Genomic DNA, 21,523 nt, shown 5'->3' with positions numbered 1-21,523 from the left:
AACTGCTTTGGCCGTGTTTATGCCCCGTCAGTCCTCACCAGTCCCGTTTCTATCACTGAAAGCTGCCAAATGCTCACCATGGAGTTGAATGGATATATTTGGACGCTGCTGCTGCTGTTGGCGGCTGTTTGCTGTTGGCATAGTGCCGCCAGTTATCCCCTAAAACAAAGCTGCACTGTGGTGTGTACGCAGATGTCGGTTCATACCAGAATTGGTGAGATATGGCAGGATAGACCTTCCCTCTTCTTCACTTTTGGACCAGAAATATACTTGCTGCTATCATCTGCCAATCTTTGCTCCGGGGAGCATTACACGGGTGCCAGTGCTTGCAGTGGCATCGGTGGTGATTGCGGGAGTAGTTTTATTCCATGCTTCACCATAGAATAGTTTACAAGCAATCTTTGTCTTTGGTCCCACCAAAGCACCAGCACAAGACCCTAAAAATAATCACTTAGCCTCCTGCTGGAGTCCCAGTTGGACAATAAAATGAACTTTTAGTAGTTAGTTTTCGGCACTAGTAGTACCAGCGGTACTCTTACACTACTGACGGTGTGGTAGATGAGCTGACGGTGGTACAGCCAGACTGACACTGAGTCTCGGTGTAACTCTATCTGACTGTATCGGACAGTCTCGTCTGTATCTGGCGCAAGCAAGCTTATATGACGATTGTAAATGCGGATTGGCCAGAGCCAAAAGCGAAGAAAAAACCCCAATTGCTCCAGGGCCCCCGGCATTCTGACCGGTCCATACCTCTCACCTATCCCACAAAGCAGCAAAACAACCGGGTCCTGCGGCAATCCCTCCAGCGAAGGAGCTAGGCCCACATGGAACACACTGTAAAAGTGTTTTATGGAGGTGCCGTCATGGTATCAAAATGTTTTTTATTGTATCAGTTACGTTGCGTTATTGCAATTTAATTCCAGAAACGCAGAGCTGCTTTTTTCTTTTCTCTTTCTATCCTATTTTTGTTTACTATTGGCACAGACCTACACAAAGTTCCCCACCAAATCCAAAGCCTGTCCCTGAGCCCTTTAACCGGAGCCTCTCCCCCCGAGCCCTTTATCCGGAGCCTGTCCCCCCCAAGCCCTTTATCCGGAGCCTGTCCCCCCCGAGCCCTTTATCCGGAGCCTGTCCCCCCCAAGCCCTTTATCCGGAGCCTTTCCCCCTGAGCCCTGTGACGGGACTGACCCGTACCCTGACTGAGTACGCCCGCCGAACGTTGCTTTTCTGTCTTGCCTTCAGCGCCAGACAGAACCAGCGTGCAGAGAGAAGGGGCTGCCGGAGCTGAGCTACACAGCAGAGGACACAGCTCTTCAGGAACCTCGGCGGCACCTCTGTCCGTACACCCTTAAACCGTCATTTTCGGGGTTACCGATGGATAGCTTGGGATTCTGAGGATATTCTGTTAAAAAAATGCGGCGATCGGTCGCAGGGACCCTGAGCGGCAGCAGTTCAAAGTTCTGCCTGGAAGAGGCACAAGGTAGCCCCAACCGTGCCGGCTAACCCCCGCTCTCCTGGAAGTCCCTTCAGCTTGGAATCCACAGGTGGCTCCCTCCCCGGACCACCCCTGGTCAGCACCCCCACCACCTGTCGGGTATATCCATATTATAGTGCCGTGGTCGGGCTGATGGTGTCTGGGTTATATAGGGTTAAAAGTCTGGGGGCAGGACATGAAGGAGAACACAGTATATACAAATAAACACCACATATATGGGGAAAGTACATAAATCCACACATTTTAACCCCGGATGGTCGCAACCACTACAACAGACAGCATCGATTAACCCGGGGCTGTCACAAGCCCTTTATCCGGAGCCTGTCTCCCCACGAGCCCTGTATCCGGAGCCTGCCCCCCCAAGACCTTTATCCGGAGTCTGCCCTCCCAGGCCCTTTATCCTGAGTCTGTCCTCCTGGGCCTCTCATCTTAAGCCTGTCATCCTGACCCCCTCTTCCTGAACATGTCTTCCTTGGCCTCCTATCCCGACCCAGTCCTCCCAAGATGGCCATACGATGCTGTCTCTCGTTGCTAAGGTATTTTTCCTGTCTCCCGTTGCTACGGTCCTTTGCCACGCCCCCGTTGCTAGGATCCCGTGTCACACACCCGTTGCCATAGCCTATGTTTGCGTTCCAGTAGAAGCAGCGGTGAGTGTGAGAGCGAACCATGTGGGCGCAGCGGGAGGGGGTGTCGGCCGCGCCTAGCTGCAGCCCCTTCTATGATCAATGCGCTCACCGTCAGTCAGCGAGTCTGTCCGGTGCACCCCTACCCCTCCCTGGGAATGGCTCGGCCCGGCTATGAGCTCAGCACCTCGGAAGGACACCCCTGTCCGGCCGCGTTGGTTCGGCCCATCTATGCCGCAAACTGCGCTGTCCGATGTCCTGGGGCAGAGGGAGTGATCGTTCCAGGAGGTAATAGTGAAGGGCAGATTATTCCGGGGGTAATAGTGAGGGGTGGATCATTCCAGCCGGTAATAGTGAGGGGTAAATAATTATAAGAGTTAATACTGAAGGGTAGATCATTTCGGGGGTAACAGTGAGGGGCAGAGGGAGTGATCATCACAGGGAGGTAATGAGCGGAGTGATTATTACAGAGGGGTAATAGTGAGGGGAGTGATTACTATAGGAAGGTAATAGTGAGGGGAGTGATTATTACAGAGGGGTAATAGTGAGGAGCGTGATTACTATAGGGAGGTAACATTGAGGGCAGTGAATATTACGGGGGTAATAGTGAGGGGAGTGATTATTATAGAGGGGTAATAGTGAGGGGAGTGATTATTATAGAGGGGTAATAGTGAGGGGAGTGATTACTATAGGGAGGTAACAGTGAGGGCAGTGATTATTACAGGGAGGTAATAGTGAGGGGAGTGATTATTACAGAGGGGTAATAGTGAAGGGCAGATTATTCCGGGGGTAATGGTGAGGGGTGGATCATTCCAGCGGGTAATAGTGAGGGGTAAATAATAATAAGAGTTAATACTGAAGGGCAGATCATTCCGGGGGTAATAGTGAGGGGCAGAGGGAGTGATCATCACAGGAAGGTAATGAGCGGAGTGAGCATTACAGAGGGGTAATAGTGAGGAGAGTGATTACTATAGGAAGGTAATAGTGAGGGGAGTGATTACTATAGGAAGGTAATAGTGAGGGGAGTGATTATTACAGAGGGGTAATAGTGAGGGGAGTGATTACTATAGGGAGGTAACATTGAGGGCAGTGATTATTACAGGGGTAATAGTGAGGGGAGTGATTATTACATGGAGGTAACAGTGAACGGAGTGATTATTAAAGAGGCGTAATAGTGAGGGGAGTGATTATTACAGGGGTAATAGTGAGGGGAGTGATTATTACAGGGAGGTAATAGTAATAGAGGAGACATCTGCTCCACGAAAGTATCTTCTGATTTCTATAAAAGGTCTGGCTCCTGAATGATAACTGGTAGCGTTCCGGCTCCTGATGGATATCTGGTTTTGTTCCGGCTCCTGAATGATATCTGGTTTTGTTCCGGCTCCTGAATGATATTGGGTAGCGTTCTGGCTCCTGATGGATATCTGGTAGCGTTCCGGCTCCTGAATGATAACTGGTAGCGTTCCGGCTCCTGATGGATATCCGGTAGCGTTCCGGCTCCTGAATGATATCGGGTAGCGTTCCGGCTCCTGATGGATATCTGGTTTTGTTCCGGCTCCTGAATGATAACTGGTAGCGTTCCGGCTCCTGAATGATATCTGGTTTTGTTCCGGCTCCTGAATGATAACTGGTAGCGTTCCGGCTCCTGATGGATATCTGGTTTTGTTCCGGCTCCTGAATGATATCTGGTTTTGTTCCGGCTCCTGAATGATAACTGGTAGCGTTCCGGCTCCTGATGGATATCTGGTTTTGTTCCGGCTCCTGAATGATATTGGGTAGCGTTCCGGCTCCTGAATGATATTGGGTAGCGTTCTGGCTCCTGATGGATATCTGGTAGCGTTCCGGCTCCTGAATGATAACTGGTAGCGTTCCGGCTCCTGATGGATATCCGGTAGCGTTCCGGCTCCTGAATGATATCGGGTAGCGTTCCGGCCCCTGATGGATATCTGGTAGCGTGGGTCACCACATTTATTTATGAAGAATTGGAAAAGATATTGAGGGAGTCGGGTGAATAAAAGTATTATCACCGAGTGTAGGCCGGTTCTGGCGGAGTCTACTGGTATTTGCGTTTGGTGTCTGAGGCTGGCTTCTCTCCTTTTCCGCTTTGTTGCAGATGTTGCCCGGCTCGGTATCTTCCTCCTGCGGTGATGGATTTGTGTTTTAGAGCTCAAACTTATTGTGTTTACACATCACGTCTGAGACCTTTAGTCACGTTTGTCAAGCTCTGATTGAGACAGTAACTAGTCTGAGGGTCCCGTATCTCCCAGTGTCTGAGGGTCCCGTATCTCCCAGTGTTTCAGGGTCCCATATCTCCTAGTCTCTAAGGGTCCTGTATCTACCAGTCTCTGAGGGTCCTGTATCTACCAGTCTCTGAGGGTCCCGTATCTACCAGCGTCTGAGGGTCCCGTATCTCCCAGCGTTTGAGGGTCCCGTATCTCCCAGCGTCTGAGGGTCCCGTATCTCCCAGCGTCTGAGGGTCCCGTATCTCCCAGCGTTTGAGGGTCCCGTATCTCCCAGCGTTTGAGGGTCCCGTATCTCCCAGTGTCTGAGGGTCCCAGGTCCCGTATATATCAGTGTCTGAGGGTCCTATATCCCCCAGTGTTTGAGGCTCCCGTATCTCCCAGTGTCTAAGGATCCAGTATATATAATGACAGTTGCCAGTGACGCCAGGCAGAGGTCAGCCAATCAGTGCCTCTGCCTGTTATGTGAGTTGGCGCAGGCTTAGCTGTAACCTTTTATCGGTGTCACACAATGAAGAATAGGGGTAAATTATATTATATAATCATATTCAGTTATGTCCCTGAAATATTCCGCCTTAATCCAAAATGTCGCCGTAGGAAAGCTGCATTCCAGTCGAGGGACATGTTTTTAGAGTGGGAATTATCTGCAGCTTTCCGCGTATTCCGTCTCTTTAGCGAAACAGTCATAAAAACGTAATTAATGTGAGCTCGTGGATCACGTCCCCTCCGGCTCCGGAAATGAGTTACTGGCAATGTCCAGTCCCAGGCCTCTGGCAGATTACGGTAAGACCGGCGGTGTGGACGGAGGCCGCGGCCGACGCGGTTAATGGGTTCCGTCCGGGGGGCTCAGCCGTGCAGTCTGTTGAATTCATTAGGACTGGTGCGTAAAAAAAGTGATTCTGGTGCAATGTCTGAAGAGTGCCCTTATTACCATAGCAACCAATGGACTGGTCCAGTTTGTAAGATTATTCCATTGGTTGCTATGGCGATGGGGCAGTTTTCTGACTTTGCGCCAGTCCGTGGGTTTCCTGCCTGCTTTTTTAGAGGCGCCGGGGTGAAACCAAGCGGTCAACTGCTGGAAATGCCCCCATTCCAGCAATCGCAGTGAAGGCAGCGGCTTGCCGGGTTCAGAGCCCCTCACCGTATGCCCTTCACGTTATGCATCACCGAGTGATGTCCTCGGTGCCGCGATGCTCTGCAGACAGTCGCTTCCACAAAAACTTGAATGCCCTTGATGGACACGCAGTGCAGGTAAAAGCTCCAAATAAATAACTTCATCGCGTAACAGGCGGCCTGCATACAAAAGCCGAGAACGATGAACCGTCAGGTCTTTAATTTGCTTCCTATATAATAATTCACTATATAACTGGTGCAGGACTCATGAAGAAAGTATTGTATGTTATAATGTATTCTTTGATTTAATTAGTGGTTTTGTTTGTGTGTGAAGGACCCCGTCTGATGCAGCAGTTTCCGAACACCTTGAGATGATATGAGGACAGAATTTCTCCAGCTGGTACCGGTGGCCTGCCTGCTCCCTGACACCAATTGGTACCGGCGGCCTGCCCGCTCCCTGACACCAATTGGTACCGGCGGCCTGCCCGCTCCCTGACACCAGCTGGTACCGGCGGCCTGCCTGCTCCCTGATACAGAATCTGCCACATCCACCCCATCATGCCATCTTTACCTGGTAGTTTTTCTGATGTCTTTTCTGGAGCCTCCTGTGTTCCCTCTGAACTTCTGTAACACTTTCTATTTTTATTTTTCACGTGAAGATCGGCAGCCGCGGCCCGGCCTCCCCCTAAGCACAGGCCTGCCGTACGCACCGTCACCCAATAAGAGGAAAGTGCGGAAGAAGAAGAAAGGGATTATCACGGCCAACGTGGCAGCCACCAAGTATGAGATCGGTAGGTTGAAGGTGTGAGATTTCTTAGCTTTTTATGACTGATGGTTACCGAATTACACGTATTCTGCCGTATGAGCAGATAGACTACATGTCTTATTATATGTCAAATAATGTAAAGTCCTCCCTAATTCTTGGCAGTTCGTGTGGTCGTAGAAGAAATGTCATTCGAGAAATCGCGTGATGAGGATGAAACCGCAAACCTTATCTGGAGTGACTGCGCGGTACAACACGAGAAGATTGCCGAGCTCAGAAATTATCAGGTGTGTGCGTCTCACCTGTCTGTCTGTCCCGTGTTTCCTGTATGCGTGTCTGTTCTGTGTGTAGTATTTCTGCTTCCTGTCTGTCTGTCCCATGTTTCCTGTATGCGTGTCTGTTCTGTGTATAATATTTCTGCTTCCTGTCTGTCTGTCCCGTGTTTCCTGTATGCGTGTCTGTTCTGTGTATAATATTTCTGCTTCCTGTCTGTCTGTCCCGTGTTTCCTGTATGCGTGTCTGTTCTGTGTGTAGTATTTCTGCTTCCTGTCTGTCCCGTGTTTCCTGTATGCGTGTCTGTTCTGTGTGTAGTATTTCTGCTTCCTGTCTGTCTGTCCCGTGTTTCCTGTATGCGTGTCTGTTCTGTGTATAATATTTCTGCTTCCTGTCTGTCTGTCCCGTGTTTTCTGTATGCGTGTCTGTTCTGTGTATAATATTTCTGCTTCCTGTCTGTCTGTCCCGTGTTTCCTGTATGCGTGTCTGTTCTGTGTATAATATTTCTGCTTCCTGTCTGTCTGTCCCGTGTTTCCTGGGTTTCTCGGCCTTGGTTGGCGTCCCCGCACATGCTGTGGAACCTGTTTCTTAGCAGCGTGTAACGACAGCTGTGTTCTAGATAAAACCTCCTGTCTTTGCAGTATCTCCCTTCTTATACAGTGAAGGCATACAGAAAATCAATGGCTGTCCCCTCCGGTTACAGCGAAGCGCGTCGGCCGCGTGGGGCATCTCCCCGCTTTATTCTCCGGAGAGTATTTGATTTTCTTTTTTTTTTTTTTTTAGAGAATAAACCATTTTCCCGGCATGGGTGAGATCTGCAGGAAGGATTGCTTAGCGAGAAATATGACCAAGTAAATTCCTCCTAACGATGCTAACGGCCCCCGACAGCCATCGACCTGACATGCGGACAGCTAACCCCTCCCTCGTAGACCGCTAACCACCCACATGCGGACAGCAAACCCCTCCCTCATAGACCGCTAGCCACCCCACATGCGGACAGCTAACCCCTCCCTCATAGACCGCTAACCACCCACATGCGGACAGCTAACCCCTCCCTCGTAGACCGCTAACCACCCACATGCGGACAGCAAACCCCTCCCTCATAGACCGCTAGCCACCCCACATGCGGACAGCAAACCCCTCCCTCATAGACCGCTAGCCACCCACATGCGGACAGCTAACCTCTCCCTCATAGACCGCTAGCCACCCCACATCCGCTTTCTCCCCTCGACAGTGACGTGTCCCCCTCCCCCATGTAATCGTCGTTATTGCCGCTGCTCTGCGGGTTCACAGTGAGTGGTGTTTTGGTGACACGTTTAACCCTAAAGCTGCTGTGTTCCCTCGTGCAGAATGATTAAGTGTCAGCCTCAGGAATATAGCTTCATTCCCCGAACCTGGATATTTCCGGCCGAATACACCCAGTTCCAGAACTACGTCAAAGAGCTGAAGAAAAAGCGGAGACAGAAAACATTTATCATCAAACCAGCGAATGGCGCAATGGGCCACGGGTGAGCCATGGAGTCGATCCGTGTTTAACAGCTTGCATGTTATGGAAGGTTTTCGTGGTTGTCTAGTGGTTGGCGTTGGTCGCCCCGTAGCACCCGCTCGCCTTCCTGAGTTAGTGTCCACCAGCTGGGGTATGTGCAGAGTTTAGTCTTATGGCCATAGAAACCAATGGAATGTTGTCATGGGGATTGGATCATTCTGTTGGTTGCCATGGGGATAAGAGCAGTTTTTCACCAGAACCACTTTATGTGTATAACCTCTGTGATATTGCTTTGGGTCTCGATCAGGGATGATGAGCGCCGTACACGCCTGCCACGCACTTGCTATGTTTATGAGTGGCCAAGATTTGTGGGAATGGCAGAGCAGGGAACATCTCCTCCGGTCCTGTGTAACCCAGCATACTCCATGCGCGAGCCGAGTAGATGACACACGCGCAGCGTCCCGGGGGGTCCGAGGTTCCACTGCCGGGGGTGTAGCCCCGAGTAAATCCAATGTACGATTTCCAACAGAATCTCTCTGACGCGGAGCGGGGAGAAGCTGCATGCGCAGGATCACCTGATCGTCCAGGAGTACATCGACAAGCCCTTCCTGATGGAGGGTTACAAGTTTGACCTCCGCATCTACGTTCTAATGACTTCCTGCGACCCGCTCCGGATATTTCTCTATAACGACGGGCTCGTTCGGATGGGCACAGAGACGTACCACACGCCCTGCGAGTCTAACCTGGTGAGTGCTGCCTCGTGGCCACGCAGCGTGTTTCATGTTCTGGCAGTGAGAGTGACCGACGAGGACAGTCCTTAAAAACCAAGACACCCGAGATAAACCCTAAACGGAATCCAGGCCAGAAGTCGCACCCACTGGGTGATATATGTATATAATTATACCTCTGTTGGTGTAACGGTCAGGTGTCCCAATACTTTTGGCCATAGAGTGCATGTTTCTGGCAAAAACTATCCAGAGTGCCCCTCAAACGATTCCCCCGACAGCGTCTGATTTATTCCCTTCCAGGACAAGCTGTACATGCACCTGACCAACTACTCCGTCAACAAACACAACGAGAACTTTGAGCGGGACGAGACGGAGAACCGCGGCAGCAAGAGGTCCATCCGATGGTTCACAGAATTCCTGAGATCCAACGACCACGACGTGGCCAAGTTCTGGAGCGACATTTCTGTAAGAACCTGATTGGTATTTAAGTCGCAGAGTGCGGGATACATTTTATACTTTTATTTAATACCCTGACTGATGCCCTGAAACATATAATCTGTATATATACTATATTACTGTATACAGCGCTGGGGAGGGGTTATATTATTGTATACAGCGCTGGGGGTATATTACTGTATACAGCGCTGGGGGTTATATTACTGTATACAGTGCTGGGGGTTATATTACTGTATACAGTGCTGGGGGTATATTACTGTATACAGCGCTGGGGGGTATATTACTGTATACAGCGCTGGGGGTTATATTACTGTATACAGCGCTGGGGGTTATATTACTGTATACAGCGCTGGGGGTTATATTACTGTATACAGCGCTGGGGGTTTTATTACTGTATACAGCGCTGGGGGTTATTTTACTGTATACAGCGCTGGGGGGTTATATTACTGTATACAGCGCTGGGGGGTTATATTACTGTAAACAGCGCTGGGGGGGTTATATTACTGTATACAGCGCTGGGGGTTATATTACTGTATACAGCGCTGGGGGGTTATATTACTGTATACAGCGCTGGGGGGTTATGTTACTGTATACAGCGCTGGGGGGTTATATTACTGTATACAGCGCTGGGGGTTATATTACTGTATACAGCGCTGGGGGGGTTATATTACTGTATACAGCGCTGGGGGTTATATTACTGTATACAGCGCTGGGGGGGTTATATTACTGTATACAGCGCTGGGGGGTTATATTACTGTATACAGCGCTGGGGGTTATATTACTGTATACAGCGCTGGGGGGGTTATATTACTGTATACAGCGCTGGGGGTTATATTACTGTATACAGCGCTGGGGGGTTATATTACTGTATACAGCGCTGGGGGTTATATTACTGTATACAGCGCTGGGGGTTTTATTACTGTATACAGCGCTGGGGGTTATTTTACTGTATACAGCGCTGGGGGGTTATATTACTGTATACAGCGCTGGGGGGTTATATTACTGTAAACAGCGCTGGGGGGTTATATTACTGTATACAGCGCTGGGGGTTATATTACTGTATACAGCGCTGGGGGGTTATATTACTGTATACAGTGCTGGGGAGTTATGTTACTGTATACAGCGCTGGGGGGTTATATTACTGTATACAGTGCTGGGGGGTTATATTACTGTATACAGCGCTGGGGGTTATATTACTGTATACAGCGCTGGGGGGTTATATTATTGTATACAGCACTGGGGGGTTATATTACTGTATACAGCGCTGGGGGTTATATTACTGTATACAGCGCTGGGGGGGTTATATTACTGTATACAGCGCTGGGGGTTATATTACTGTATACAGTGCTGGGGTTATATTACTGTATACAGCGCTGGGGTTATATTACTGTATACAGCGCTGGGGTTATATTACTGTATACAGCGCTGGGGGGTTATAACACTGTATACAGCGCTGGGGGTTATATTACTGTATACAGCGCTGGGGGTTATATTACTGTATACAGCGCTGGGGTTATATTACTGTATACAGTATGGGGGGTTATTGCTGCACAGTAAAGGCTCGCAGGTCCAGTAACAGAATTTCCTCTCTGACCTTTTCTTTAGGATTTAGTGGTAAAGACGGTGATTGTAGCCGAGCCGCACGTTCTCCACGCGTACCGCATGTGCCGCCCCGGTCAGCATCCCACCGGCGACAGCGTCTGTTTCGAAGTTTTAGGATTTGACATTATTTTGGACCGGAAGCTGAAGCCGTGGCTCCTGGAGGTGAGGTCCCAGCGCAGCCGCTCCCCGTCAGAAACCAACCGTCGGGGCCCTCCTACAAGTTACTGCTGGGAACCGTGGCTTTCGGGTCAGTCTGGTGCTGTCCGGGTGCGCGATGTCACGTGAGTGATGTCACCGCACTGAGGATTATCGCTCAGCCCCGTCACCCCGGTCAGGAATATCGTTCCTTCTGCCGGGTAATTCCACCCCACGTCATTCTGTGAGATGCCGGCAGCCGCTCCTTCTGCCGTTAGCTGCCTGTGCGCTCGCGGTTTATTCCGGTACTTCGCGCTCGCTGGCGATGAAAGGGATACCTTGGGTGTCGGGGAAATCTGGTCCCCCAGGCTGGCCGTTCCTCCTCGCCATCCGTGCCGCGCCACCCGAAGTAACGCGACTTATTACTGATAACGTGGGAGATCCGCCCCACGAGCCTCGCGCTCCGTATAATAAATCCATTTTACGGCCGTAGATTAATCGCGCCCCCAGCTTCGGGACGGACCAGAAGATCGACCGCGACATCAAGAAGGGGGTCCTGCTGAACGCCTTCAAACTTCTCAACATCCGGTAAGCGCCGGCCCCCTTATATTATCCATCGCCGATTATTTATTGTTTCGGATAATGTGTATTGATCGCTGATTATTTATTGATAGGTTTCGGATATTGTGTATTGATCTGATTATTTATTGATAGGTTTCGGATATTGTTTATCGATCTGATTATTTATTGATAGGTTTCAGATAATGTTTATCGATCTCCGATTATTTATTGATAGGTTTCGGATAATGTTTATCGATCTCCGATTATTTATTGATAGGGTTTGGATATTGTTTATCGATCTCCGATTATTTATTGATAGGGTTTGGATAATGTTTATCGATCTCTGATTATTTATTGATAGGTTTCGGATATTGTTTATCGATCTGATTATTTATTGATAGGTTTCGGATATTGTGTATTGATCTGATTATTTATTGATAGGTTTTGGATATTGTTTATCGATCTCTGATTATTTATTGATAGGTTTTGGATATTGTTTATCGATCTCTGGTTATTTATTGATAGGTTCCGGATAATGTTTATTGATCTGATTATTTATTGATAGGTTCCGGATAATGTGTATTGATCGCTGATTATTTATTGATAGGTTCCGGATAATGTTTATTGATCTGATTATTTATTGATAGGTTTCGGATATTGTGTATTGATCTGATTATTTATTGATAGGTTTCGGATAATGTTTATCGATCTCCGATTATTTATTGATAGGTTTCGGATAATGTTTATCGATCTTCGATTATTTATTGATAGGGTTTGGATATTGTTTATCGATCTCCGATTATTTATTGATAGGGTTTGGATAATGTTTATCGATCTCTGATTATTTATTGATAGGTTTCGGATATTGTTTATCGATCTGATTATTTATTGATAGGTTTCGGATATTGTTTATCGATCTGATTATTTATTGATAGGTTTCGGATATTGTGTATTGATCTCCGATTATTTATTGATAGGTTTCGGATATTATTTATTGATCTCTGGTTATTTATTGATAGGTTTCGGATATTGTTTATCGATCTCCGATTATTTATTGATAGGGTTTGGATATGGTGTGTCTGTCTCTTTAACATGATTGTTGCCCCCCCCAGAGCTAGTGATAAAAAGAAAAATTTAGCCAAACAGAAAGCCGAAGCCCAGAAGAGACTCTATGGCCAGGGCTCCATGAAGAGACTGTCCCCGGGATCCAGCGACTGGGAGCGGCAGCGCCACACGCTGGAGCGGAGGAAAGAGGAGCTGGTATTTATACCCAAGGGAAAAGTGCAAAAAACAAACCCTGTTACCCCCCCCCATGTCCTGCTCTCTGCCGCAGATTTACCCCTCCATGTACTGCTTTCTGCCCTCAGATACCCCTCCATGTCTTGCTCTCTGCCCTCAGATACCCCTCCATGTCCTGCTCTCTGCCCTCAGATACCCCTCCATGTCCTGCTCTCTGCCCTCAGATACCCCTCCATGTACTGCTCTCTGCCCTCAGATTTACCCCTCCACACGCTGCTTTCTGCCCTCAGATACCCCTCCATGTCCTGCTCTCTGCCCTTAGATACCCCTCCATGTCCTACTCTCTGCCCTCAGATACCCCTCCATGTCCTGCTCTCTGCCCTCAGATACCCCTCCATGCCCTGCTCTCTGCCCTCAGATACCCCTCCATGTACTGCTCTCTGCCCTCAGATACCCCTCCATGTACTGCTCTCTGCCCTTAGATACCCCTTCATGTACTGCTCTCTGCCCTCAGATACCCCTCCATGTCCTGCTCTCTGCCCTCAGATACCCCTCCATGCCCTGCTCTCTGCCCTCAGATACCCCTCCATGCCCTGCTCTCTGCCCTCAGATACCCCTCCATGTACTGCTCTCTGCCCTCAGATACCCCTCCATGTACTGCTCTCTGCCCTCAGATACCCCTCCATGCCCTGCTCTCTGCCCTCAGATACCCCTCCATGCCCTGCTCTCTGCCCTCAGATACCCCTCCATGCCCTGCTCTCTGCCCTCAGATACCCCTCCATGTACTGCTCTCTGCCCCCAGAATTAACTCTTGATGTTTTGCTCTCTGCATCTCTATTTCTGGTTTTCTTAGAAGGAGAGACTCGCGCAAGTGCGGAAACAGATCTCCAGGGAAGAGTATGAAAACCGGCACATGGGCAATTACAGGTAACACTAAAACCCCGGAGAATACACGCTCCCTGCGTAGATGCCCCGCGGCGCTGCTAGTCCGTTGGCCCTGAGTCAGTTTATCTATTTTCTGTTTAGTGAAAAACTGAACATCCCTCCGGGGCTGCCGCGCCGGGCAGGACCGGGAGCCACTGATTCATTTGTTGGATGAGTCGCGTGATGTGTATGCCGTGTGCGAGGTGTGTGCGCGTGTGATGTGTATGCTGTGTGTGAGGCGTGTGCGCATGTGATGTGTATGCCGTGTGCGAGGTGTGTGCGCATGTGATGTGTATGCCGTGTGTGAGGCGTGTGCACGTGTGATGTGTATGCAGTGTGCAACGTGTGTGCTCGTGTGATGTGTATGCAGTGTCCATGCATGTGATGTGTGTGCGCGTGTGATGTGTGTGGTGTGCGAGGTGTGTGATGTGTATGCAGTGTGTGGTGTGTGCCTGCGCGTGTGACGTGTGCGTGTTTGCGGGATGCAGACGTGTTTATTTGGTGGGAGTCGCACGTGCCATTGCATTCTCTGCTTTCTGGGATGTGCTGTGGTTATTTTCACACACGTCACATTGTCACAATGTTTTTCCTCCCCAGGAGAATCTACCCACCGGATGATAAGCTGCTTCTAGAGAAATATGAAGGTCTTCTGGCCTCCGCCTTCCAGACGTTCCTCGCCGGACGCGCCGCCTCCCTCCAGAGAGAGATTAATAACCCCCTGAAAAGGATGAAGGTGCGTCTCGGTGGGAAGCTGCGGGTGGATTCTGCGCCGTGGCTTCGCCTCTAAGCGCTGCCCGCCGGGCAGGACACGCAATCGCCCCTCGTATGCCGGCTATTCCTGCCCTCAGGGGCGGCTCCTCACCCCGAGAGATTCCAGCGGCCGGAGGTGAGGTTGTTCCGGTCGGTCGTTCCGGTGGTGGAGCTCGTATCGCGTAACGGGCTTATCGCTGTGCGTGATGACTGCGTGTGAAAGGCGTGTGAAAGGCGTGAGACCCCCGCCGAGCGTCACCAAGCGCCGTCTCCCGCCTCCTGCCCGTGTAAACGTGGGTTACGCTGAGGCCGCCGATGTCTCATTGTCCGGCTGAGAGTTAAACCGGCAGCTTTTAGCAGTTACTCGGGGCAATGCGGCTGCCTTCTGCCGATGTTACCCGCGTATATATCGTCCTGCGGGGGATCGGGGGAGTAAATATTTGGGGGCTCATCTCTCGTTTCTCGCTTTCAGGAGGAAGACATCTTGGATCTTCTGGAGCAGTGTGAGCTGGATGACGAAAAATTGGCGGGAAAACAAACGAGACAAAGAGAACCGCGGGTAGGTCACATGACCGGGTCGCGTCTGAATGTTGATATTTGTGGGGGGCTCTCCTTTCTGGGCTGTGTTCATAAATAAATAAAATCGTTATGAGGGGGTCGGGGCCAATTATGCTGACATCACACTTTTATTTTCTAGCACATACATGCATTTAAAGAGTTGCCCCTGGGAGGCGGCGTACTGGGGCACATAAACCTCTTCCTTGGGGTCAGTGACTGGGCCCTGTTATTGCTCTGCCCTGGGGGGTCAGTGTACTTGGCCATGCGCGTCGGTCACTGAATGTGGCCCTCCACGGCTGTGACGTGAGCTGGGCAGCAAGAAGAAATAATTTTTCAACCATTGAGATAATTTCGGGGCGCCCGTAATGGTCACGTGACACCAAGGGAAGCTTTTTGTTCTACTCAGAAATGGCAGAAATGTTTTTAGAAAGAAGATTAACGTTTAATGAGACGGCCGGACGCGCCGCGGAAGCCGCTCCTGAGATCCGTGCTGTTTTTTGGTGTTCGGCAACCCGCTGAGAGCACTTCAGACATGTAACGGTCATTAAACACGTGAAACGGCGCTAATCATGACGCGTGACGCGTGGCTCATCAGTAAAAAGACGCCTTAGTTCAATGTTGTTGCATTTTCTGCATGGCTGCGCGCTCCCTCCCGGTCAGAGCGTATGGGGTTAATCTAGGTTTTTTTTCTTTAACCCCTTCTTTGTCGCAGACCCTCTTGTCCATGCCGGAAAGTACTCAGACTGTGCAGAAACAGGATAGTGACAGCAGTGAGAGCGCCAGCGGCTCCGGAAGTGGATCGGATAGCGAACACGAGGAGGAAAAACAGGAGAACGCGAGCCACGTCTCCCACGATCCCGAGGAAAGCAAGTTTAACTCGCTAGAAAGATCCAGTATGTTCCATTACAGAAACATCCGCGCCGCCAAGTGCGGGTGTGCTCAGCGCCGGCGGTATGTGCGGGTGTGCTCAGCGCCGGGCGGTATGTGCGGGTGTGCTCAGCGCCGGGCGGTGTGTGCGGGTGTGCTCAGCGCCGGGCGGTATGTGCGGGTGTGCTCAGCGCCGGGCGGTATGTGCGGGTGTGCTCAGCGCCGGGCGGTGTGTGCGGGTGTGCTCAGCGCCGGGCGGTGTGTGCGGGTGTGCTCAGCGCCGGGCGGTGTGTGCGGGTGTGCTCGGGGCTGGGCGGTGTGTGCGGGTGTGCTCAGGGCCGGGCGGTGTGTGCGGGTGTGCTCAGGGCCGGGCGGTGTGTGCGGGTGTGCTCAGGGCCGGGCAGTGTGCGCGGGTGTGCTCAGGGCCGGGGCGGTGTGTGCGGGTGTGCTCAGGGCCGGGCGGTGTGTGCGGGTGTGCTCAGGGCCGGGCGGTGTGTGCGGGTGTGCTCAGGGCCAGGCAGTGTGCGCGGGTGTGCTCAGGGCCGGGGCGGTGTGTGCGGGTGTGCTCAGCGCTGCACGGTATGTACAGATCTTGACGGTTTATTGTGTTTTGCAGGTAGAATTCACTTTAAGCCGCCTGTAAAATCCGGGCCGTCGTCCTTCTCGTCGTTTCCGGTGTCCTCCGCGCCGATCCGCCGCTCAGTGAGCTGCCCCCGGTCCATCACCGCCCTGCAGTCTCCGGCTCTGGAGCCGCGGCCGATCTCCTCCAAACCCTCGTCCCAGAGACCGGCGTCCGGAAACAGACCAAGTTCCTTCAATCGCAGCTCATCGTCCCACCGCGTCCCGCCGGCCGCTCCGTGCCCATCCGCGGTGAGTGCTGCGTAACGGGGGAGGGGGCCGGAGAAACGGGATCTTCACAGAATCGCCATGTTTGGGCCACTTCTTCAAACTCACAGAAAGCAAAGATTTGTGTTTTTTTATATTTATAATTCATTCTAATTATTATTCCGCAGAACGAGTCCAGATTCCATCACTTAACGAAGGAGCAGGAAGAGGAAATGATAAAGCAGACGCTGGCCGTCCTGCGAGATATGAGGGTCCGATATCCAGGGAATGCTGACGAGGAGACCTACTCTGTGATAGACGAGGTGGGTTATTACTAAATACAGTGCTGGGGGTTCTTACTGTATACAGCGCTGGGGGGTTATTACTGTATACAGTGCTGGGGGTTATATTACTGTATACAGTGCTGGGGGTTATTACTGTATACAGCGCTGGGGGTTATTACTGTATACAGTGCTGGGGGTTATTACTGTATACAGCGCTGGGGGTTATTACTGTATACAGCGCTGGGGGGTTATTACTGTATACAGTGCTGGGGGGTTATTACTGTATACAGCGCTGGGGGTTATATTACTGTATACAGCGCTGGGGGGTTATATTACTGTATACAGTGCTGGGGGTTATATTACTGTATACAGCGCTGGGGATTATATTACTGTATACAGCGCTGGGGGGTTATATTACTGTATACAGCGCTGGGGGTTATATTACTGTATACAGAGCTGTGGGTTATATTACTGTATACAGCGCTGGGGGTTATATTACTGTATACAGCGCTGGGGGTATATTACTGTATACAGCGCTGGGGGTTATATTACTGTATACAGCGCTGGGGGGTTATATTACTGTATACAGCGCTGGGGGGTATATTACTGTATACAGCGCTGGGGGTTATATTACTGTATACATCGCTGGGGGTTATATTACTGTATACAGTGCTGGGTGGTTATTACTGTATACAGCGCTGGGGGTTATATTACTGTATACAGCGCTGGGGGTATATTACTGTATACAGCGCTGGGGGGTTATATTACTGTATACAGCGCTGGGGGTTATATTACTGTATACAGCGCTGGGGGGTTATATTACTGTATACAGCGCTGGGGGGTATATTACTGTATACAGCGCTGGGGGTTATATTACTGTATACAGTGCTGGGGGGTTATATTACTGTATACAGCGCTGGGGGTTATATTACTGTATACAGCGCTGGGGGTTATATTACTGTATACAGTGCTGGGGGTTATATTACTGTATACAGCGCTGGGGGGTTATATTACTGTATACAGCGCTGGGGGTTATATTACTGTATACAGCGCTGGGGGGTTATATTACTGTATACAGCGCTGGGGGTTATATTACTGTATACAGCGCTGGGGGTTATATTACTGTATACAGCGCTGGGGGGTTATATTACTGTATACAGCGCTGGGGGTTATATTACTGTATACAGCGCTGGGGGTTATTACTGTATACAGTGCTGGGGGTTATTACTGTATACAGCGCTGGGGGTTATTACTGTATACAGCGCTGGGGGGTTATTACTGTATACAGTGCTGGGGGGTTATTACTGTATACAGCGCTGGGGGTTATATTACTGTATACAGCGCTGGGGGGTTATATTACTGTATACAGTGCTGGGGGTTATATTACTGTATACAGCGCTGGGGATTATATTACTGTATACAGCGCTGGGGGGTTATATTACTGTATACAGCGCTGGGGGTTATATTACTGTATACAGCGCTGGGGGGTTATATTACTGTATACAGCGCTGGGGGGTTATATTACTGTATACAGCGCTGGGGGTTATATTACTGTATACAGCGCTGGGGGTTATATTACTGTATACAGCGCTGGGGGTATATTACTGTATACAGCGCTGGGGGTTATATTACTGTATACAGCGCTGGGGGGTTATATTACTGTATACAGCGCTGGGGGGTATATTACTGTATACAGCGCTGGGGGTTATATTACTGTATACATCGCTGGGGGTTATATTACTGTATACAGTGCTGGGTGGTTATTACTGTATACAGCGCTGGGGGTTATATTACTGTATACAGCGCTGGGGGTATATTACTGTATACAGCGCTGGGGGGTTATATTACTGTATACAGCGCTGGGGGTTATATTACTGTATACAGCGCTGGGGGGTTATATTACTGTATACAGCGCTGGGGGGTATATTACTGTATACAGCGCTGGGGGTTATATTACTGTATACAGTGCTGGGGGGTTATATTACTGTATACAGCGCTGGGGGTTATATTACTGTATACAGCGCTGGGGGTTATATTACTGTATACAGTGCTGGGGGTTATATTACTGTATACAGCGCTGGGGGTTATATTACTGTATACAGCGCTGGGGGTTATATTACTGTATACAGCGCTGGGGGGTTATATTACTGTATACAGCGCCGGGGGTTATATTACTGTATACAGCGCCGGGGGTTATATTACTGTATACAGCGCTGGGGGTTATATTACTGTATACAGCGCTGGGGGGTATGTTACTGTATACAGCGCTGGGGGTATTACTGTATTGAGAGCGAGTTGCCCCGTGACCTGCACACGGCTCGGGTGGCGTGATAAGTCGGTGTATTTGTATAAATGTATTATTATCTCTGTGGGCAGATAATGGATAACTGGCGATATCACAAACCCAAGGTGGCCTCTTACTGGTTGATCAAACTGGATTCAGCAATGCAGAGGAAGGTAAGAGCTGCATGTTCAGGGTCCGGCTGCGAGCGAAGGCCGATGGCCTGCGTCCGCATTATCGCATTATCGCATTATCGCATTACCGCATTTCCTCGATGGGGAAAGTCGAAATCATGCAGCGATTTACAAACCGGTCATTCCTCCAGAAGCAACAAATTCCACAGATTTTTACTTAATCTGATTCCGGATCGGAGCGCCGATACGATGTTCTGTGAAGCGGCGCTCCGCATGCTCCTTGTCACAACATCAGTCAGATTTGGGAAAAGAATAAATGCTTCCGGTGTTTTCCGCCGAGTAACGAGGCAGTGATGTCACTCGCAGAGAAAAGCTCAATTATTATTATCGGCTCCGTGACGCCAGATTGTGTAATTCAGATATAAATCACCCTGCTGCGGTAGAGGAAGCGTGAGAACGATTAAGCGAGTAAGACCCAGCGCGTTTCTGCGCCGTCGCCCCGTCGTTATTGGCGGCGTCTGTCTTCATGTTCTTTAATGAGTGTCCGGAGTCGTCCGCCTGTAACTAGCGCCCGGCGTGAAGATTTGGGGATTTTTGCTCTTAAATTGTCTGTTTTTTGTAGATTTTGGACGTGGTGAGAGGGAGCGTCCGCTCTGCTGTGCAGCGGATCTGGAAGGTGTCGGACGTGGAATCTTTGCCCGTTTATCGCAGCTTTAACCGCGTCTTCAACCGCTTGCTCTGGAGCCACGGGCAGGGCCTGTGGAGCTGTTTCTGTAACTCGGGGTGAGTCCCGTGTACGCCGCGGCTGCTGCCTTCCGTGTCCGTGTAACATTGGATCCACGTGGCGGCTCGCTGATCGGGGAGGAACGCGTTGAGTAAACACATTTGGTTCCAGCGCTGTTGATGATTCCCATTTTCTCTCCCCCGGATCTCCCTCGCTGTAATTCGCATGGAGATCACGACGAGCCGTCCCCGCCGCTCTAAGGGGTCTCCTCCGTTTGTTAAACGTTCTTTTAAAGGCGTTCAGGTTTTGTTTGCAGCGCACGCCGCATGGTCGCATGTGATTTCTGTTACCCCGCCGCAGTACGGTAATCGGTGCTCCTCTTGTCTGCCGGCAGCTCCTCCTGGGAAGTCATGTTCACGAGAAGCCCCGACCCCACCGGCCCCGAGCAGCTCCGGTGTTGCCAGCGACTGGTTCAGCTCTGCAAGGAATGTCTGCTCGTGGCCTACAGATACGCGACGGACCCCAGGGGGTCATCTGGCGGGATGAGCCGAGATTGGGACGACACCAGGTACCCGCTTCCCAAAATGCCCCCCGCGATCTGTGACATCGTTCCGGTGTATTCACCGATTATTGTCCCGGAGAGGGATTAACCCCCTGACCTCACACGCTTTTCTGCCCCTAGACGCATTTTACGGGGAGCTGAGCGGTTGAGGTCCGGGGTCTACTCAGCAGCCGTCTGTCACCTGTGGTGCCCTTAGGGTGCCCAGTTACCCTTCTCAGCCTGTCGGGGGGCCCTGATGTGGCACCGGCAGAGACCCCCCTGCAGCGCGTTGCATGAACCACTGTCTACTGTAGTATTTGAAATGATAATGATTGTGAAATTGCCCCTGTGGGGGGCAGACCCTGCGATCGTCTTCATTCCTTACTGGACTCTGCTCTGTCTTTCCAGATGTTTCCTGCCCGTGGTGCCGCATTTCACCCTGAAAACCTCATCTTCCAGCATTAATTGCCCCCCGTCCGGATTGCCCCGCTCCAGCGTTCTGTTTACCCCGCGATTCAGCCCCTTCTGAACGCCGAGGATCTGGCGCTGACTCTTTCTCATGGTGCTAAGCACAGCTCCGGCGGATTTAACTCTTTAAACCCAATAAAGTGCGACTCTTACCGGAGACGCCAACGCAGCTTGTAGAGAATCGTCCTTTTATTCCCTGCGATGCACATAAAGCGTCAGCTGTCAGACCCTGCGCCCAAACGCCATGGAAACGGTGTTATTAACCCTTTCGGCAGATGGTGAATGATATTGGATCACCCGCAGAGAGTAAATATTTAGATCTTTCTAAGCGGTTCATGCCATGCTGACCTCCGATGACCCCTGCGCATGGTGCCGAGAGGTCAGCTCGGTTCCAGCATTAATTCCGCTCCCCTTACGTGGAATCTGCCGTTTTACTTATTTTAGTTGTTTTCT

General features: G+C 50.6%; 1 protein-coding gene across 1 annotated transcript; it reads left to right on the top strand.

Annotated features, from left to right (window-relative positions):
- Window positions 1-5,460: 5,460 nt before the first annotated feature.
- Window positions 5,461-21,239, top strand: TTLL7 (tubulin tyrosine ligase like 7). The gene is made up of 21 exons (XM_053470063.1): window positions 5,461-5,609; window positions 5,806-6,045; window positions 6,131-6,262; window positions 6,400-6,521; window positions 7,291-7,358; window positions 7,857-8,015; window positions 8,523-8,739; window positions 9,022-9,186; window positions 10,783-10,941; window positions 11,408-11,502; window positions 12,588-12,735; window positions 13,568-13,641; window positions 14,236-14,371; window positions 14,861-14,947; window positions 15,659-15,839; window positions 16,430-16,683; window positions 16,827-16,961; window positions 19,299-19,379; window positions 19,960-20,120; window positions 20,456-20,629; window positions 21,011-21,239. Exons 2-21 carry the CDS (start codon window positions 6,030-6,032, stop codon window positions 21,129-21,131), a joined length of 2,685 nt encoding a protein of 894 aa, XP_053326038.1. The 5' UTR covers window positions 5,461-5,609; window positions 5,806-6,029; the 3' UTR covers window positions 21,132-21,239.
- The last annotated feature ends 284 nt before the right edge of the window (window positions 21,240-21,523 follow it).

The sequence above is a fragment of the Spea bombifrons genome, chromosome 6 (assembly GCF_027358695.1).
Source record: "Spea bombifrons isolate aSpeBom1 chromosome 6, aSpeBom1.2.pri, whole genome shotgun sequence".
NCBI lineage: Eukaryota > Metazoa > Chordata > Amphibia > Anura > Pelobatidae > Spea > Spea bombifrons.
The sequence above is the reverse complement of the archived record's forward strand: the minus strand, read 5'-3'. Positions and strand labels throughout refer to the sequence as shown.